Source organism: Acinonyx jubatus, chromosome E4, assembly GCF_027475565.1.
Source record: "Acinonyx jubatus isolate Ajub_Pintada_27869175 chromosome E4, VMU_Ajub_asm_v1.0, whole genome shotgun sequence".
Lineage (NCBI taxonomy): Eukaryota > Metazoa > Chordata > Mammalia > Carnivora > Felidae > Acinonyx > Acinonyx jubatus.
In genome coordinates this window covers 62,044,534-62,064,676 of record NC_069395.1, presented here as the reverse complement: position 1 = coordinate 62,064,676, position 20,143 = coordinate 62,044,534, and the positions used below count along the sequence as shown (strand labels likewise).

Below are 20,143 nucleotides of genomic sequence, written 5' to 3'. Positions count from 1 at the left end.
TGTTTAGTGAAATCAAAAGTGATTGGTACAAAAAAAAACAAAAAAGTTTGCTGATTCACTGAAAACAAAGTGGAATGATTTAGAAAGAATCGACAAAGCAGAGTTGTTGCTGTTGTGTTTTTTTTTTTTTAAGTCTGTCAAATTAAGTGTGCATGAGATAATCATAAAAAATCTGGTGGGAGAGCATCATTGAAACAGCAAATTCTGCAAGGTGGCTGCTCCCCAGGGGTCTCATGGTTTAGAGAGACCAAAATTGGATGCGTCAAAAGATGCAACTTTGGTGTGGCTTGTCCAGAAAAGACGATGTGGCGCTCCTTATCAGGTGATTTGTTCGCAAAGGAACTGTCTGAGCCCAACCCAGAGCCCTTGTTATGATTTCCTGGCCTCTCAGTTCACCACCCAACTTCTGGGTTCGAGCTTGCAGGATAAGCCGGCTCTGTGAAACATCTACTTACCTGCACTTAATACTCTCCTCTTAATTATTAGTAGTAGCCCACCTCCCTCCTTCTGGAAACATAGATTACTGAGTGGGTCCAGGAGAAAACATGAGAGCGGCAGTCACAGATCAGAGATTCTAGTCATTACCTGAACTGTATCCTAGAAGTCACCTTATCCCTTCAGGCCTCAGTTTCCTCATCTATAAAGTGTCTGCTGAGGAGGGATGCAGGGTGAGAAGTAGATGCTAACACAAAGAGGGGGGCGTCACACTAAACGTTCACGTTTCTCAGGTTCTTGAAAATGTTGTTCTGTGTAGTTCAGCTCATACAAGATAGGCAGTGTTCCTGAAAACATTTACTCATCTTTATTTGGAACATAAAATAAAAATATTTGGAAAAAATATACAAATTTATTGTTAATGATAAGAATAAGCAAATGTATTTCAGAAAGATAATATTACTTAGGGGCACCTGGGTGGCTCAGTCGGTTAAGTGTCTGACTCTTGATTTCAGCTCAGGTCATGATCTCATGGTTCGAGCCCCATATCGGGCTCTGAGCTGATAGCATGGAGCCTGCTTGGGATTCTGTCTCCCTTTCTCCCTGTCCTTCCTCCACTTGCTCTCTTTCTCTTAAAATAAATAAATATAAACTTAAAAAAAAAGAAAGGTAATATTATTTAGAAATTTTTACTACAAAGAAAAAAATGTAAAGTGATATATACACTTCTAATATAAAAATACAAGTTTATATATAATAAACACACCATATTTGTGTGCACACACGTATATACGTGTATGTGTATACATGTATACACACACACACACACACACACACACACACACAAATAAGATTCAAGTTACCAACATGTAATTGATCATTTGTATCCTTATGGTTTGAGAATGGGAAAAAAGTCTCTAAGATGCCACATCTCCAATGTCCACGCTTTCTATAATAAGCTTTTGGGAAAAACCATACTTACTAATTTACAGTTCCAAAGTGGACTACAAGCTTTAGTTCTGGGAATAGCATGTAACATAAAATTGTTCAGAGATTTTCAAGGATTGATTTTAATTTTACAAGCACAAGACTGCAAACAGTTCTGGCTGCAGAACACAAACTGCTCAAAGAAACAAATGCTGCCTTCTTTAAGTTTTTTTTGTTTAACATTTAGTTATTTTTGAGGGACAGAGAGAGGCAAAGCATGAGTAGGGAAGGGGCAGAGAGAGAGGGAGACACAGAATCGGAAGCAGGCTCCAGGCTCCAGGCTCCGAGCTGTCAGACAGAGCCCGACTAGGAGCCTGAACCCATGAACCGTGAGACCATGACCTACGCCGAAGTCAGACACTTAACCGACCGAGCCACCCAGGCGCCCCCAAATGCTGCCTTCTTTAAAATCTAGAGTTCTGCAACAGAACTACAATGAAAAATTAGCTCAGGATTCAACTTAAATTACAAATGAATTTCTTTAACAGCAACGAGGCTTGTCAAAAAAACATGCTTCTAGATAAGAGGAAAATTACCAGAGAGCACCAATATTGTTTTGATATTTCTTTCATTTTTATTAGAATGGTACCTGAGGTATCCTGTGCCAAAAAAATTAGACACAAAAACTAGACTCCTACACAAATATAAGAGATTTAAACTAGGCACGCATCACCCTTTAAAATAACCATTTGCCACTTGCAAGTGGGAAAAGTAATTGTAACATTCAGTTTACACACTGCCTTAGAATCTATATCAATTTCAAGTTTTCTTTTATGATTCAGTTATTCCAAGAGTCTGAAAATATTTCATTAAAAATTAATGTGTTACCCACACAAATGGCAAATATTGAAAAATGGAAATATAAATACAAACTAATAAAAATAGTAAGTCTACTAATACTGAAGAGGAAGGAAGACAGGAGGGGGAGGCGAGCATGTGAAAGGGAGAGAGAGTTTAAACATCCGGTTTCTATTCTGGACCGTTTATAGAAACAGACAGACACAGCAAGCGGAAGCCAAATATATTCTCGGGCTCTGACAGGATTTGTTTTCTATCTTGTCATTATTTGTACTATATTCTTCCTAATACTGCTTCTCCGGTGTTCTAGATTTCCTGACCGACGATACCAGTCTTGCTGAGAGCTTGCACAGGAGAGCTGCGGAGGGCTGGGCGCCTGGGCGCCTGGCTGCCTGGTATGTTCCCTCGCTGCGGTTTGTAGGCACGAGACCACCATGACTACGTCCCCTGTCCTGTGCATCCTTCCCAAATCCCTCCGAACAACTTCCTGAGGATCGACACATGATCCCTGGTCTATTGCACAAAGGTCCAGACGAACACCTGGTGCCTATTTCACTAAGGCTTGAACAAAAGCAAACGAACTCACTCAACACTCTTTGTTTGCTCATTTTACAAGAGTGATTTCATGTCAAACAGCAAGCAAGTGCCTACCTTACTCTATCTCAGTCCTTGCAATTTAAATGGCATGGAGAGAAAGTCACATTGCTTATTAAACATGCAGCCGTGGACACACTTGTCCCTACATCAAAATAACACACAATAGAGTTCTCCTACACCAAAGATAATGAGGGAACTATTTTGAAAATATGAAAGATTTGTTTATGCAGACTATAAAAACATCCCTTTGCATCAAAATAAGTGTCCCTCTTTATTGCACACTGATTATTTTCTATAGAATTTAAATTGTACATGAAAGTATAATTGTGCCTTGTTTAATGTAAATTGATTGTCTCAATTATTGGGAAGGGGTCTGAATTTTAATGGACTATTTTGCTGGAGATGTGCCAAGCGCATCAGCAAAAACTCTAATAGCTCTCACTGTGGAGGTACACAGCCAAACAGTTTGAGGGAAATCAGGAAAGACGGTAGGCTCCAGGATTGGTCCTAAAGTGGTCCAGAATCTAGTAAGCTTTTCTCCACGAGCAAGAAATCAGCCGTTAATTTTCAACGTTGAAAGGTTCTGTGACAGTGAGGCTGAAATTTGGTCTGAAAAAATGGCAAAGTCCACATATCAGTAGAAAGGACTTCTGGGGCTGTACTTTTTTGTTTTAATGTTCTTTCGTTCTACAGATTAGGTGATCTATGCAAATCAGGGCTTCCCCCTAAAGGTGGAACTGACATAAAATCCCGTAGCTCTGTGTCACACAGGCACAAAGGCACAGTTGAACCCAACACTTGAGTGTCTGAGGGAAGCCACCCCAGGAAGTTGGCTGCAGACACATCCCAGCAGCAGGCCACCATGGTTACTGCTTAACATATCTCCTTTTTATAAATCCAGTGTCTATGAAGTCAAGCAGATCTCCTCCATACTTAGAATCACGGGCAAGAGCAGACCTCGGCCGTTTGGCTACCCAGATGGTTGCAACATCGCTCTAGTTAAATTACAACCAGTGACGCCAGAGGTATAGATCCACATCTGCCCAGAACTGCCAGCTTCCTAAGATCTTTTTCTCAAAGCCTCAGCCTCAAGAAGCACTGCTGAGATAGATGTAAAAATCGCCTCCGGTCATAGTATGGTGAACTATTTACTACACAGCCAAACTTATATCTTGGCTATAAGCCATCATGAATTTAACTGCTATCTATTTGAGATATTTTAGGAATTGACAATACAAAGTTTTAATCATTTTGCTCCCCAAAGAGCCTCTTTTTGCAACGGAAAGCTGGCACTATTAATCTAGACATAGACACAGATGTTATAGATATTATCTTTAACACCCATCCTTTCTAGTGCATAGTGCAGAGTATAGATTGAGATTTGGGTCAGTGATAAAAATTTCTTCTCCTAGGGGTGCCTGGGTGGCTCAGCCAATTGAGCATCCAACTTTGGCTCAGGTCATGATCTCACGGTTTGTTGAGTTCGAGCCCCACGCTGGGCTCTGTGCTGACAGCTCAGACCCTGGAGCTGCTTTGGATTCTGTGTCTCCCTCTCTCTGTATCCCTCCCCTGCTGACACTCTGTCTCTCTCTCTATCTCAAAAATAAATAAACATTCAAAAAAATTTTTAAAAATTTCTTCTCTTATTCATCAAACTTTCCTATGATGCTAAAATTTCTATGATGGTAAAGAATTAAGCTGAATATAAAGCATTTCTTTTTATAACTGAGCCCAGAAAGAGCAACCTCAATGTTAAGATAGTTCAATGTTCACATTTCCTATAACTTTTTTTTTTTTTTAAGGACACAGAGTTTCCTGGCCACTGGATGGCTGATTAAAATTCCCTGTTTCATGATTAGCTGTCTCAAATTTTGGAAAATACACCCTAACAGTATGGATTCCAATAAAATGCCACACCCAGGGCACACCATTTCACTGCATGTGTATGAAGAGCTGCGGCATAGCAACTGAACCAGGAGAGAGGAAAAATAATGTAAAAATGAGGGGAGTCCTAGACAAACAAGGGGAAGGTAGGGAAGGGGCAGGTGAGTAGCCCTCACTGGCGGGAAAGCAGCCCCGTGTGAACCACACATTTGGCATCTTTAACACCCATCTTTTCTCCCATGCCCACATTTGCAGAGGGCTGGGTGAGCTCCACTTAGCAGCTAGAGTAGGCAATGCATCAGCTGGATGGATGTCTACTTTCTCTCTCGTCTAGCATATAAACACTAACAATTTGCATTTAGTGCAAGAGAGTGACTCGAAAGTCACTTTCATGCTGCTTTTCTATATTTCTACAAAATGCCTTTAAAATCCCCACTCCTTACTGGGTGCTCAGTCAATGAAGCGTTCGACTCTGGATTTCAGCTCAGGTCATGATTTCACGGTTTGTGGGCTCAAGCCCTATGTTGGGCTCCTGACAGTATGGAGTCTGCTTGGGATATTTTCTCTCTCTCTCTCTCTCTCTCTCTCTCTCTCTCTCTCTCTCAAAATAAATAAACGTTAAAATACCTGCTTTTTAAACTGTCGCATACTTTTCATGGATGATAAGGAGAAAATGGTTCTGCTTATCATGTTCATACACACACAAACATTTCAAGGAGAGTAACAATTTTTTTAACCAATTCATTTCTGGAAAACAAAGGCCCAGAAAATCACCGTATATCATCAGGATATTATCAGAAAACCAAACATGCTCTTTAAATCTGTTACATTTCCACCTCCAGTGAGCAGTCTGCATGTTATGCATGGCGAGAACAATGCATGAACTTGCTTTACCCCCTAAATGTACATGATCAACTAAACAAAGGAAAACACTTTAAAGGGTCTAAAGACATTGTTCCTTGTGTAATCACTTCCGAAGTTATTTTGTTCAAAATTACCAAAGAAATGTTAAAAACAACATGGAATCCCACAAAGGAGTCCATTCATCATGTTCAATTGATTCTAGATTGCAATCTTTTGTGCAACATCAGAGCTAAAAGAGCACAAAAGCCTGGTGCCCAAGGGGCTGGGCGTCCGGCTTGCAAATGCATGAGTCCTGCCTGCCAGGCTGAGGCTCCAGCTCTTCCTGAGACTGCCCTGTGAGCTCTCCGACCAGCAGATAAACCGCCCTGCCTCAGCCAGGTCTGCCTCAGAACACAACCCCACAAAAAGCAGCCTAAAACTGAGTATCTCCTGAGAAAATGGAAGGTTCGGCCCTCTCATCAGCAGAGCCCAGCTAGTGTTCAAGAGAAGCCTGCTATTTTGGGTTTTTCTTTTCCTTTGATTTATTTTCTAGTTAGCGATGGCCTACTATTTAATTGGAATTGCAAAGTAAGACCCAAGAATGAATTATTTTCTTTAACAAAAACATACATTGCAGCAGCAGACCTGAAGCTCCTGTCAGTCTCAGAACAACCCAAGGCGGGGCGCGGTGGGGGATACATTCTCCCCTCCTTTTATGGATGAGGACACTGAGTCACTGAGAGAGGAGTGCCTTGCCCAAGAGGAGTGACAGCCTGTTCAGCAGTGGGGCTGGGATTAGAACCCAGGCAGAAGGCTTCAGAAACTACATGTTCTTAACCGCTATGCGCCATATGCTCCACTGGTAATTAAAAAATCTTTTCAAAAACTCATTTAGTCTTGCTGTAACAGGTTGGGGGGGGGGGGGAGCTCTAGGCACATCAGCCTGAAGAGCCCCTAGCAGAGAATTTGACTTTTAGATGTCACACTGTCACTCACAGGTTGGAATGGGGAAATCTGCCAGGGAACTTCACAGCTCAGGACTCCGGGGTCCTGGGGACCAGCCCTAGCTCAGATGCTGGCTGGTGGGGGACCCTTGCAGAGGTACTGCAGTAGGAACTCTGGTGTTGGATGGCCCTGCATCTCTAGATCGGCCCTACCACTATGCATTAGCTAAGTGACAATGGTGACCGTGGTAAGTCACATAACCTTTAGGAGTCTCAGTTTGCCCCTCTAAAACACAGAAGACAAGAATACTATCTTAAGAGTACTGATCTAATAGTTGCATTCCATACAGCCTCTCTGCAGCTTTAATTACAAAACTACGGTCTTGTGTCAGAGATCACCAAGTCCCAACTGCCTAAGACGCACTGGGATTCCATGACACCATGACTGTAAGACAGCTGATCTCATAATAATGCTATATTTATATAGTGCAGAGTTTCCCCCTCCCCCAGTTTTCATACCTAGGATCTGATTTGATCCTCATAATTATTTTACATGGTCTTTAATCCCCATTTCACGGATAAGGAAATTAAGGCTCAAAGAGCTTACTTAAGCCTGTCCAAAATCCCATGTTGGCAGGTGACATAAACCCCGAGCTTCTGCTCCCTAGCCACCGTTCTTTCCTTATGATAATTTGCTGTTTCCACAGAAGACAGGAAACCTATTTGCAGTAAGCTTGCAAATTAATGAAGAAAAAATGAAGGAATAAGAAAAATGGAAATAACTACTGACTGCTGTAGGGTCCCAGAGGAATGGAGTCGCGGTCCCTGGGTGCGGTATGTCACGGAGCTTGTCCTGAGGAAGAGTCTCAGGCATCCAGAGAGTATGGCACTCAGTCTTGCCTGGAAAGGAAAAGAAGCCAAGGTAGAGATTCCAGGAGGAGAAGCGAAGAAAAGAAAATGAAAGACACCTAACCAAAGACACATTTGCAGGAATGAGCATAGTCAGTGAAAGGTCATGGATCGCTCTGGAAGAGAAGAAGCAGCGGAGGGTATAGGGAATCACATAATGAAGTCTCTCTCAAGGGCTGGCCTTGAGGCTGACACTATGTAATGTCATTACCCTTGACAGGTGTATCAATCAGTGTCTCTTGGTGCCACCTTCTCCTGGGCTCTCAGTACCTCACTGCTGCCCTCGAGCCCACTGGTCCCATGGTGGCCATCTTGGTCTGCCACTGAGGCACACTGCCCACATCTCAAGTCATGGGCTCCTCCTGCCACTCAGAGTCAAATGCCACGTCAAACCCTAGAATTTAGGATCTGGCTTCTGAGGTAGCTCTAAAAGGACTGGTTAATTTAGTCCAAAGTGTAGGTGAATTATCTCCCATGGGGAAAATTCTGGACCCACGGGAGACATGAGACAGAACCTGGACAGATAAAACTCGCTCTCTTTTCCTCCCTCCAGTGGGCTATTGGGAGGCAGTTTCTTTGTAACAGGTTTTTCCAGAAGCATCTGTATGGTTGTGTCTCTATGGTTTATTATGAAACAGTCACCAGTATGATAATACATCGTCTTACATTGTTCTCCATTCTTCCATGCCTCACCTTCCTTTCCCTCACTCATTGTCCTGGGATAGCAGCAAGCAAACATCTGCCCTTAATCCTTGCTTAGGTTCGAAAACAATGGAAATGAAGGGATTGGCAAAATCTTCACTGATATCACGCACTTGGTTAATTAATATATCTAAAAACAGATAGAGAGAAATACACACCAGAGGAATAAGTCATAGAAATGGAAATCATCTCATAATGCAAGAAAAATACTAGCGAAAACAATCTATGAACTCAGGCAATAGAAACAAGGTACAAAATTAAGGATATGAAATGCTGAGCAGGAAGTGTTCAGGGGGCCACTCTGGCTTTGCAAGTGTGAGACAAACATCACCGTATTCAAAAAGTTGACATCACAGACAGTCTTTCCCGATGTAAAATCCTTCAACAGTGCTCAGGATAAACTCCAGGCATTTTTACATGATTCAAGAGAAAGACTCTTCCAGATCTACCCTAACAATGAGGAAAAAGTTAGATAATCAATAAAACCATAACTTTTCTTGAGCCAACCAGGGCTGAGGTCACTAGACAACCACACAAACTCAATTCCAAAAGGTGATATGCCGCTCTGAGGAGAGACAGAAACTTTTGAGCTATTTTGTCTTTGGAAGAGACTGGGAAAGAGCAGTGGCCACAATAAATGTAGGTAAGAGGAAAGCAGGTGAAGATTTTAAGGGACTCTTAGAGTATGGCCTCTTTAACAGTCTAGAATCCCCATGAGTCCCAGACACAGGAGGGTAAAAGGGATTTGCACTCATTGTCAAGGACCTCTCCACAGGCTTCCTTCCATTGGATGCTCACAAGAAAGATGGGGGGCAGGAGAGGAGACCACAGAGCTCCCCTTGTACCTCTCCAGCTGGGGCACAAACACAAAACCCTGCCCCCTAACTAGACTCTTTTGTCATACAAAGCAAAAGCCTCAAGCTTCTGGATGAAGGGTAAGAAACCTGAGGAAAAGGTCCTGGGGGAAGGTGAGAGGTAAAAGCTATCTTCCCCTGGAAGATGGGTGGAAACCTTGTGCACAGGGACCAAGGAATAGACAGTTACTGAGGGAGGGGTAGAAGCAAATCCATCATGGTGTGATAACAAATGTCTGAAATGCAGCTCTCGGGGGTGGTGGGGATGGGGAGAGAGAAGAGGTCCTGTCTGCCGATTTCTGTGATGTGAATCCTTCTGCCACAGCCAATTTAAAACTACCAACATGGGGGCACCTGGGTGGCTCAGTGAATTGAGTGTCTAACTTCAGGTCAGGTCATGATCTCACGGTTCATGTGTTCAAGCCCCACATCAGGCTTGCTGCTGTCAGCACAGAAGCCACTTTGGATCCTCTGTCCCCCTGTCTCTCTGCTCCTCCCCTACTCACATTCTCTCTCAAAAATAAATAAAATATTAAAAAAATAAAACTAGCAACATGATGTCAAATGCCTCACACATTTCTAAAAATTTAATAATCAGCTCCAGCATACAAAGGAGCTGACCCTGTGGAAGCCTTCCTATGAAGTCCATCCCATCCCCATCCCCATCATAAGCCATGATGACAGTCTAATAGAAAGGCTAGAAATAAAAACAAACAAACAAACAAAAAAGCATCAGAAATAAAGAATACATGTGATGGGCCTATTGGCAGAAGGAACTCAACAGAGTGGGAAAATCATTAAGTTTGAAGACTGGCCAACAGAAATGATCCCAAGTGAAATACAAAGATGGGGGAGAGAGTCTAGAATGGTATACCCAAGAGCTACGGGCCACCATCAGATGGTCTAACCAATGTGTAAGCAGAGGTCCAGAAGGAAGAGAGACAGGGAGAGGATGGGAAGACCTGACCCCTCTGCTTACTTCCTCCACCTCATCTACTATTCAGTCTCCCTTTAGATTTTAAAGCCATGGTGTCAGTTCTTAAAGAGACCATGTTCTCCTTGACCCCCAGGACCTTCACACACGTACTCCTTTTTCTCTGTTAAGATTACTTCTACCTCTTTCCAGGATTCAGTCAGGAACTGTTTCTCTAAAGAACTGTACCCTGTCTCTCCAAACCTGGGTAAGGTGCCAGTCTGATGTGCTCTCAGAGCACCCTGGGTTAATCGTATTAGAGTAGATTATTCCACTGGGATTACCGTGTGCTTCCCTTGTGGGTCTGGAAACTCCTTAAGGGTAGAGATGATGGCTTTTTGCTTTTGTATGCTCAATGCTTAATAAATGTTACTAAATATAAGGATATATTAATACGCCAGAAGATATAAAATAGAGCTCAAGCCAGACAATCTAGTACAGGTTTTCATATTTAACATGCAATGTTTAAAATTCTAGTTCACAGCAAAGCAACAAACATGACTACTGATATTAAAAATAGATCCTACTTAACTTAAAAGCACAAAATTAAATTTTGTTTATTAAAAAAAAAATTTTAAGTTTATTTATTTATTTTGAGAGGCAGAGCACACAGGAGGGGAGGAGGGAGGGAGAGAAAGAGAGAGAAAGAGAATCCCAAGCAGGCTCCACACTGTCAGTGCAAAGCCCGATGTGGGGCTCGAACTCACAAACCATGAGATCATGACCTGAGCTGAAATCAAGACTCAGACGCTTAACTGACTAAGCCACCCAGGCACTCCAGCACTAAATTAACTTTTGAATCATAAGGGTTAAGGTAATGAAAACGCTCATGAGAAGTTCTCAGTCTACCTAAACAATAAAACCAGAGAGAGAAATTTGGCTCTAAAGAGTGAGCTCACTCAAAGCGGTTTACATTGGAAGAAATGCGTAGGGATTTTAAGCATGGAAATACACTTTTTGTCCTGTAATGTCAGAACAGAAATTTGCCTGCTCTTTCTAGCAAAGGCTCTGTCCAAAGAGTGTTCAGAGCACATAACCTCTAGTGGTTCTTTGTACAATTTGAACATATGTTTAGTACTTATTTTTAATTGAATATTTTTCAGTATCCAGACTTAATTATAAAAATATTATAACTGGCTTATAATGGTTGGTTTGCTAAAATATTTGTCTCCAAAATGGCATTAGCTATTTCCTACTGCTTTATGTTCTTAGAGTTTTTATTTTTAAATTTTTAAACATTGTAACAATTTCCTTCCCAGGAATAGAAGTTAAAATCTGTTAGTTTCTTGTTTGGTTGTTTGTTTGTCTGTTTGTCCTCCTCACTCCCAACTATGCTGAAAATATGACTTTTAAAAAAAATTTTTTTTTTCAACGTTTATTTATTTTTGGGACAGAGAGAGACAGAGCATGAACGGCGGAGGGGCAGAGAGAGAGGGAGACACAGAATCGGAAACAGGCTCCAGGCTCTGAGCCATCAGCCCAGAGCCTGACGCGGGGCTCGAACCCACGGACCGCGAGATCATGACCTGGCTGAAGTCGGACGCTTAACCGACTGCCCCACCCAGGCGCCCCGAAAATATGACTTTTTAAAATAAGTATCCCTCTTGAAATTTTATTTGGGGCTCATACTGAACACTTCCACCACTGAATGGAGCACGTATACACATAAACACACACACATTCACATACTCTCACTTAGAAAACCTTAGACATATCCCAGGTATGGTCCAAGATTTTTCTCCATAAACCAGTTGTTGGAGATTCAGAAGGGATTTCCCCATAGAAACAATATTTACGTAAACATGGTATTTTATTTCACAGACTAGCTCATGAGAGCCAATTTAACCCATAATGTAAATAAACTACCTTCTAGAATGTTCGCCTCTGAAGTTCTTGTTCCATCCCCATCCCCAGAATCTGGAAGAGAGCCTGGCGTGTGTTAATGGGCTGATAAGTATGTTGAACAGAGGATATTGAATGAATAATAGTGCGAAACATTTGTTGAGCACTAAGTCTGTGCCAGGCACCATTCTAAAGACTTTTCATGGATTATTTTAGGCAACGATCACATTCCTATAAGGTTGCATTTTTCAGATGAAGGAAGTGACAGAGTGAGGATGGTGAAAAGTAAGATTTCAGGAATTTGCTCATGACCACATGGCTAAGAAGTGGCAAACAAGAAAAACCCAGAGGGTCTGGTACTTGGATGCATGCTCTTAACTACCATACACTTGTCTCTACTTCCCGTTTTAGGTCTTACAAGCAGAGGACTAGAACCTGAAGGCAGCTTAAAGAATATAAGTTCCAGAAGGGCAGGGATATCTGTCTGCTTGTCGAGTGATTTATCCAAAGCATATCAGTGCTATATGATAAGCACTCAAAAAATATTTCATGAATAAATGAAAGGGAGGCTTTTTCCCCCCTTTTCTTGGGTATTGGGCCTATTCTAGAAAGACGTGTGAATTACATTAAAATGTCTGTGGCATCTTCCTTACTCTGTTTTGTTGGGTATCTTTCCATTTCATCTATTCTCAGGTGATCAGCTATGACAGTTCCTGCCTTCTTCCAATTGTAGTGTCTAGACAGGCTGCTCTAAATAACGTATTATCCACGTCCGGATCAGAATTCTAATTCCTGGAGTTACAACCTCCTCTGTTATTGGGAGGAAAGCAATCTGACTTCAGGTCTTCCCATTAAAATATAATCGAACCTGGCTTCCAGCCCTCTTAGGGACTTGTCAATAATACATGAAATAATTGAATTTTAAAGTGATTGCTGGCTAACCCCAACTGGCTCATAATTTTGGTATAATTTGGGGGGAAAGGGTCAAGTTTTCTAAGTTGTTCCTGGTTTTCGTAGCTTCCTCCTTTCCTCTACACAATACTCTCAGATCGTTTATTCTTAGACCCTCTAGGGAGGCAGCCTACCTAATTCCCCACATCTCCATGGTCCAGCAACATGAAGGCTAGAGATACCCACGAAACATTTCAAAATAAACAGGATGCAGCTTCTTTCTCAGCACCATATGGATTACTTATCATCTTCTATAATTTTATATTACAAAATAATGGTATATAAATAAATCTAAAATAGCACAGGAGTTATGTTAATTTACTTTTAACAGTATGTTGTCAGTTACCCAAAAAATACAGATTCCCAAGCAGCACATCGCCAAAGCAGTGCCTCTCTAAAGCAAATTGGTGAGGATGGGAGGAGATGGGAGGTGGGGATTATACATACATTTGCTTTAGCAAGAGAGATGCAGACAATTCACTCTGAATTACAATTCATATAGGACTTGAAACACAGTTATGGAGAAGACAATACGCTGCTGGAGCAAGTACGCAATATGGAACCCTGGGAGGTTAACAAAACAACTCAGGACAAATGAAATTAATTACCATGAAGCTAAATGAAGAGCATTTTACAAGTGAAAGCAAGAACAGCAGCATTAAACACCCAGATGACCTCAAGGCAACACTAATGAGACATCAGTAACTGCATGCCCTGCGCCCCCAGATCATGGGAAGTCAAACTACCTGAGTTTGTGTGGGGTCCTGGGAGATTGGCAAGGCGCGGAAGCCAGTGGAATATTGCGTTAGCATTCTCAATAAATTGTTTTCATTATAAAAACTAAATCTTGGTACTTTTAAAACTTCCATGTAATAGATTTTAAACTGCCCCTGAGAACTGCAGAATGGTCCTATGATGTTGGGTCAATCTTCTGCCATCATGACCCAGGGCACTTCGGTTTGTAAGTTGATTAGTCTTCTAAATGAGGGAAGATCAACTCAAAACATTTCCTCAGGGACAGGAAAAGCTGTATGACTATAGACCCAAAGCCAACATCAATGGACTTCTGATTCACACAAGTCAGAACAAGAGATCAAACAAACACTCCAGGACAACCGACTCTTGCCCAGGCTGCCAATGGAGGTGAGTCCCCCGAGATACCCCTTCTTCTTGCCTGTGGAGCTCCTGGAGACATGAGAACAGCAGGAGGGACCTCCCAGGAGATGGTCTGTGATGTCACTCTGGAGCTCCCTGCCCCCCATCAGCCCAAACAGAGGGAGCCTGCAACCAGGGGAGAGAGGCAGAGGGAGTAGACCCTTTTCACCTCTGTACCCCCTAGCTTCGAGTGGTGACTAGGACTAAGTAGATGCCCGATAAACAGAGAATAAGCCAATTCTGGCCTCAGCTCACTTTACCAGGACCCTATCTGGGAAGCCACATTCATAAGCTCATATCCTCTGAGCCACCTCTGCGCAATGCAAGAGGTGACCCACTCCTGGTCCAGGATTAATCCTGGCTCAAGCTTGGTGTCCTGGAAATCTCCAAATTCATCTGATTCTCAAACCCCTTCCAGAAATACATACTTTTGTGAACACCCTTAGGAATCAGTGAAATGATTTCATAGTTTTTATATGGTATGATTAAGAGGGATTTTTAAAGTAATAAATTGTATTTGGAATAGGTATACATTAAAACTTTTTAATATAAGGCTTATTTTTAAAGTAATTTTCCTGAACCTGAAAATGTCCTAAGAAACATCACCTATTAAAAAATATGATGAGAAATGGATTTGCATGGTCTCTACCTATCTCCCTGCAAGATGCTTAATAATTTCTCTTGAGCGGAGAGATCTGGCAGACACTATCTCGACCAAGTGATCAAAGTCCACACCACCAGTGGCAGGACATGGTGACGGCTCGTTCCCCTCAACATGATGCACTGAGGACACAACCCTGTGGGATTCATGCCAAAAATGCCCGACCTCAGCCTAACGATGAGGAAAACTCAGACAAACCCACACTGACAGCCACTCCACAGACGGGGCAGTTCTCATCCAAAGTGAGGCACTGTCACAGATCAGGTTTCTCCACACGAGAGAAATTATTAAGTGTCCAAAGACTACTAAAGAGGGGCACCTGGGCGGCTCAGTCAGTTAAGCATCTGACTTTGGCTCAAGTCATGACCTTGCAGTTCGTGGGTTCGAGCCCCGCTTCAGGCTCTGTGCTGACAGCTGGAGCCTGGAGCCTGCTTCATTTCTGTGTCTTCCTTGCTCTCTGCCCCTCCCCTACTTGCTCTCTGTCTCTCTCTCTCTCTCTCAAAAACAAAAAACATTGAAAAAAAAAAGAGAGAGAGAGAGACTACTAAAGAGAACTACATGCAACATAGAGTCTTCGACCAGAACTGGAATATTAGGGGGAAAACTAGTGACATTCTAATAAGGTCTAGAGATTAGTTCCTACGATTGCATCAGTGCTAATTTTCTGGGTCAGATAACTGAACCGTGGTTATTTCAGATGCTTACATTTGGGGGTGGCTGGGGTGAAGGACATACAGGAAGTCTCAACTTTTCTGTAGGTCAAATTTTTCAAAATAAAAAGTTAAATAAAAGTAATTTTCTGGGAATGCAAGCTGGTGTAGCCACTCTGGAAAACAGTATGGAGGTTCCTCAAAAAACTATAACTAGAACTACCCTATGACCCAGCAATTGCACTACTTGGCATTTATCCACGGGATACAGGTGTGCTGTTTGGAAGGGACACGTGCACCCCCATGTTTATAGCAGCACTATCAACAATAGCCAAATGTCCATCGATGGGTGAATGGATAAAGAAAATGTGGTATATGTATATGCAATGGAGTATTACTTGGCAATCAAAAAGAATGAAATCTTGCCATTTGCAACTACCTGGATGGAACTGGAGGATATTATGCGAAGTAAAATTAGTCAGTCAGTGAAAGACAAAAAGCGTATCACTTCACTCATGAGGATTTCAAGAGACAAAACAGGGGCGCCTGGGTGGCGCAGTCAGTTAAGCGGCCGACTTCAGCCAGGTCATGATCTCGCGGTCCGGGAGTTCGAGCCCCGCGTCGGGCTCTGGGCTGATGGCTCAGAGCCTGGAGACTGTTTCCGATTCTGTGTCTCCCTCTCTTTCTGCCCCTCCCCTGTTCATGCTCTGTCTCTCTCTGTCCCAAAAATAAAAATAAATGTTGAAAAAAAAATCAAAAAAAAAAAAAGAGACAAAACAGATGAACGTAAGGGAAGAGAAACAAAAATAATATAAAAACAGGGAGGGGGACAAAACAGAAGCAACTCATAAATATGGAGAACAAACAGAGGGTTACTTGAGGGGTTGTGGGAGGGGGGATGGGCCAAATGGGTAAGGGCCACTAAGGAATCTACTCCTGAAATCATTGTTGCACTCTATGCTAACTAATTTAGGTGTAAATTTTAAAAAATAAAAAAATAAAATAAATAAAGTAATTTTCTGGGGCACCTGGGTGGCTCAGTCAGTTAAGCATCTGACTTCGGTTTAGGTCATGATCTTACAATTTGTGGGTTCAAGCCCCACATCGGGCTCTGTGCTGACAGCTCGGAGCCTGGAGCCTGCTTCAGATTCTGTGTCTCCCTCTCTCTCTGCCCCTCCCCTGCTTGTGCTCTCTGTCTCTCAAAAATAAATGAATGTTAAAAAAAATTTTTTAAATAATTTTCCTATGTAACAAATAATACCAGCTATTTCATTTACATAAATTAAATTCTTAATGAATTAATTATATAAGCAAAAAGGCACAATTGGCCAGTAACATAATACGTTTTAGGAACAAAGTATTCTCTAAAATGTAGATTTTAAATTAAATTGATGTATAAGAATCAAAAACCTACAAAAATAGCTACATGATATTTTTGAGGATTCTTGTTTTTTTTAATGTAAAATTCAACTGTTACTCTTATTGCTTCATTTGTCTTTTGTCTTTTTTTTTTTTTTTGAGAGTAATTTAAGACTCACAGCAAAACTGAGGGGAAGGCACAGAAACTTTTCATATACCCTCCCGTCCCCACACATGTGTAGACCACCAGCCACTATCAGCATCCCCAGAGAGCAGCACATTTGTTACAACTGATGAATGGACATTGACACATCACAATCACCCCAAGTCCACGGTTTACATTAGGTTCATTCTTGGTGTTCTTCATTTTATGGGTTGAGACAAATGTAGAATGACATGTAGACATGCAGACACTATTAGGGTATCATCCAGAGTATTTTCACCGCCCTAGAGATCCTATGTTCTCCTCCCCACTGGTACCCATGGCAACCACTGATCTTTTTACTGCCTCTGTCATTTTGTCTTTTCCAAAATGTTATACAGTTGGAATCAGGCAACACGTAGCCTTTTCAGACTGGCTTCTTTCACTTAGCAATAAACATTTAAGGTTCCTCCATGTATTTTCAAGGCCTGGTAGCTCATTTCTTTATAACGCTGTGTAACATTCCACTGTCTGCTCGTTCCACACTTTATCCATGTACCTACTGAAGGATATCCTACTTGTTTCCCAGTTTTGACAATTGTGAGTAAAGCCTCTTATAGACATCTCTGTATAGGTTCTTGGGTAGATACAAGTTTTCAACTTCTTTGGGCAAATACCAAAAAGCATGACTGCTGCACCATACTTTGAGTTTGGTAAGAATTTGCCGAACTGTCTTCCATTTTGCATTCCCACCAGCAGTGAATGAGAGTTCCTACTGCTCCACATCCTTGCTAGCATTTGATGGTGTCGGTGTTCTGGATTTTGACCATTCTAACAGGTATGTAGTGGTACCTCACTGTAGTTTTAATTTGCGCTTCCCTGAGGACATATGATTTGGAGCATTTTTCATATTTTCCATCTGTGTCTCTTCTTTAGTGGGGTGTCTGCTAAGGTCTTTGGCCCATTTTTTAATTGGGTTGTTTGTTTTCTTACTGTTGAGTTTTAAGAGTTCTTTGAGTATTTTGGACAATAATCCTTTATCAGATAGGCGATATTTTCTTTCAGGCTGTGGCTTGTCTCTTCTCATTCTCTTGACATCATGTTTCTCAAAGCAGAAGTTTTACACTTAAATAAAGTCCATCTTACCAATTACTTCTTTCCTGGATCACGCCTTTGGTGCTGTGTCTAAAAACGTCATCACCATTCCCAAGGTCGTCTGGGTTATCTTCTAGGAGTTGCAAAGTTTTGAATTTAATATTTTGGTCTGTGATCCATTTTGAGTTAATTTTTGTGTAAGGCGTAAGATCTGTGACTCGATTTACTATTTTCTTTTTTCTTTTCTTTTTTTTGCACGTGGATGTCCACCTATCCCAGCACCATTTGTTGAAAAAGCTATCTTCACTCCGTCGTATTGTCTTTGCTCCTTCATCAAAGATCATTTGACTATATTAATTTGAGCCTAGTTCTCTCTGTCCCGTTCCATGGATCTATTTGTCCACTCTTTCTCAAAGACTACACTGTCTTGATTACTCCAGTAAGTTGGATGTCAGATAGAGTCAGTCCTCGAACTTTGCTCCTCTCTTTCATTATATTGAAATTGTCTTGGCTATTCTGGATCTTTTGTCAGTCCACACAAACTTCAGAAGTAGTTTGCCACTACCCACATAATCACTGACATTTTAATTGGGATTACATTAAATCTATAGGTCAGGTTGGGAAAAACTGACATCTTGACAATATTGACTTTTCTTATCTATGAACATGGAATATCTCTCCCTTTATTAATTCTTTGATTTCATTCATCAGAGCTTTGTAGTTTTCCTCATATAAATCTCGTACATATTTTGTTAGAGTTATACCTAAGTACTTAATTTCTAATTGTTAATATAAATGGTGTTGAATTTTTAATTTCAAATTCCAGTTGTTCATTGCTGGTATTTAGAAAAGTGATTAATTTTCATATATTAACCTCGTATCCTGCAACCTTGTTATAACTGCTTATTAGTTCCAGTAATTTTTTGTTGATTCATTTCATATTTTCTACATAGATGTCACGTCATCTACAAAGACAGTTTTCTGTCATCCTTCCCAGTTTTTATGCCTTTTATTTCCTTTTCTGTCTTACTGCATTAGCTAGAACTTCCAGTGTGATGCTGAAAAGGAGGGGTAAAAGGGAATATCCTCATCTTATATCTGATCTTTGTGGGAAAGTTTCAAATTTCTCACCATTAAGTATGATATTAGCACTAGGTTTTTTGTACATGTTCTGTATCAAGCTGAGGAAGTTCCCCTCTACTTCTAGTTTTCTGTGAGTTTTTATCATGAATGGGTGTTGGATTTTTTCAAATGCTTTTTTCTGTGTCTATTAATATGATCATGTGCCCATTTGTGTGATGGGTTACATTAACTGATTTTTGAATGTTAAACCAGTCTTACACACTTCAATGATAAATCATACTTCAATGTAGTGTATAACTCTTTTAAAATATTGTTGGGGGTGCCAGGGTGGCTCAGTCAGTTAAGCATCTGACTTTGGCTTAGGTAATGATTTTACAGTCCATGAGTTTGAGCACTGCATCAGGCTCTCTGCTGTGAACATGGAGCCACTTTGGGTCCTCTGTTCCCCTCTTTCCTTGCCTCTCCCCTTCTCTCTCTCTCTCTCTCTCAAAAATAAAATAAACATTTTTTCAAAAAGGCTTATAGAAGTCTGACAAAAGTTTAAAAAAATAAAATATTGTTGGATTCTATTTGCCAAATTTTGTCTTATTTTGCTTTTAAATGATAAATTAAGATTTCAGGCTTCTATTTTCAGGTACTTTGCTGAAAACAGTGAAGAGTCTTAATTACCCAAAATTGAAATGTCAGGTTAGATAAAAATCAATACTTTCTTTTTTCTTTCTTTTTTTTTTTTTTTAGGTAAGCTCTTGGCCCAACATGCATCTTGAACTCACAAGTCTGAGATCAAGAGTCATATGCTCTACCGACTGAACCAGCCAGGCGCACCTACCTATTTTTTTTTTTTAACGTTTTATTTATTTTTGAGACAGAGACAGAGTGTGAGTGGGGGTGGGGGGGCTAGGGTGGGGGGTGGGCAGAGAGAGAGCAAGACACAGAATCTGAAGCAGGCTCCAGGCTCCAAGCTGTCAGCACAGAACCCGACATGGGGCTCGAACTCACAAACCACAAGATCATGACCTGAGCCAAAGTTGACGCTTAACCGACTGAGCCACCCAGGCACCCCCATCCCCATTTCCTATTTTTAACACTGATTTTCAAGGAATAAAATTTCTATTAGGAAAATACAACATAATAGATTTGGTAAAGATCATTTGGAGGTAGTTTATAGAAGAATTACCAATTTAAGACTCATTATTAATTTGTTACATTTCAGGCCTTTGGTCAATGGCTCTTATGTATGTAATGTAAGCTACACGTTACCTTAAGAAAGAAAATAAAA

The 20,143-nt window shown here is 41.2% G+C and overlaps 1 protein-coding gene across 15 annotated transcripts in view; it reads right to left on the bottom strand.

Moving 5' to 3' along the window:
* The window catches only part of SDCCAG8 (SHH signaling and ciliogenesis regulator SDCCAG8), a 246,837-nt gene that overhangs the window by 53,245 nt on the left and 173,449 nt on the right, over positions 1-20,143 (bottom strand). Inside the window, exons 18-19 of one of the 15 annotated variants that reach the window (XR_008293144.1) lie at positions 8,091-8,229; positions 7,279-7,388 (exon numbers count right to left, since the gene is read on the bottom strand). The exons of 12 other annotated variants lie outside the window; for them this stretch is intronic. Coding sequence is in view for 1 of the 3 variants with exons in the window: in XM_053209302.1 (XP_053065277.1) it covers positions 8,217-8,229 (13 nt within the window). In the remaining 2 variants the exon portion in view is untranslated. 2 more of the 15 variants (XR_008293145.1, XM_053209302.1) reach the window with 2 other exon arrangements.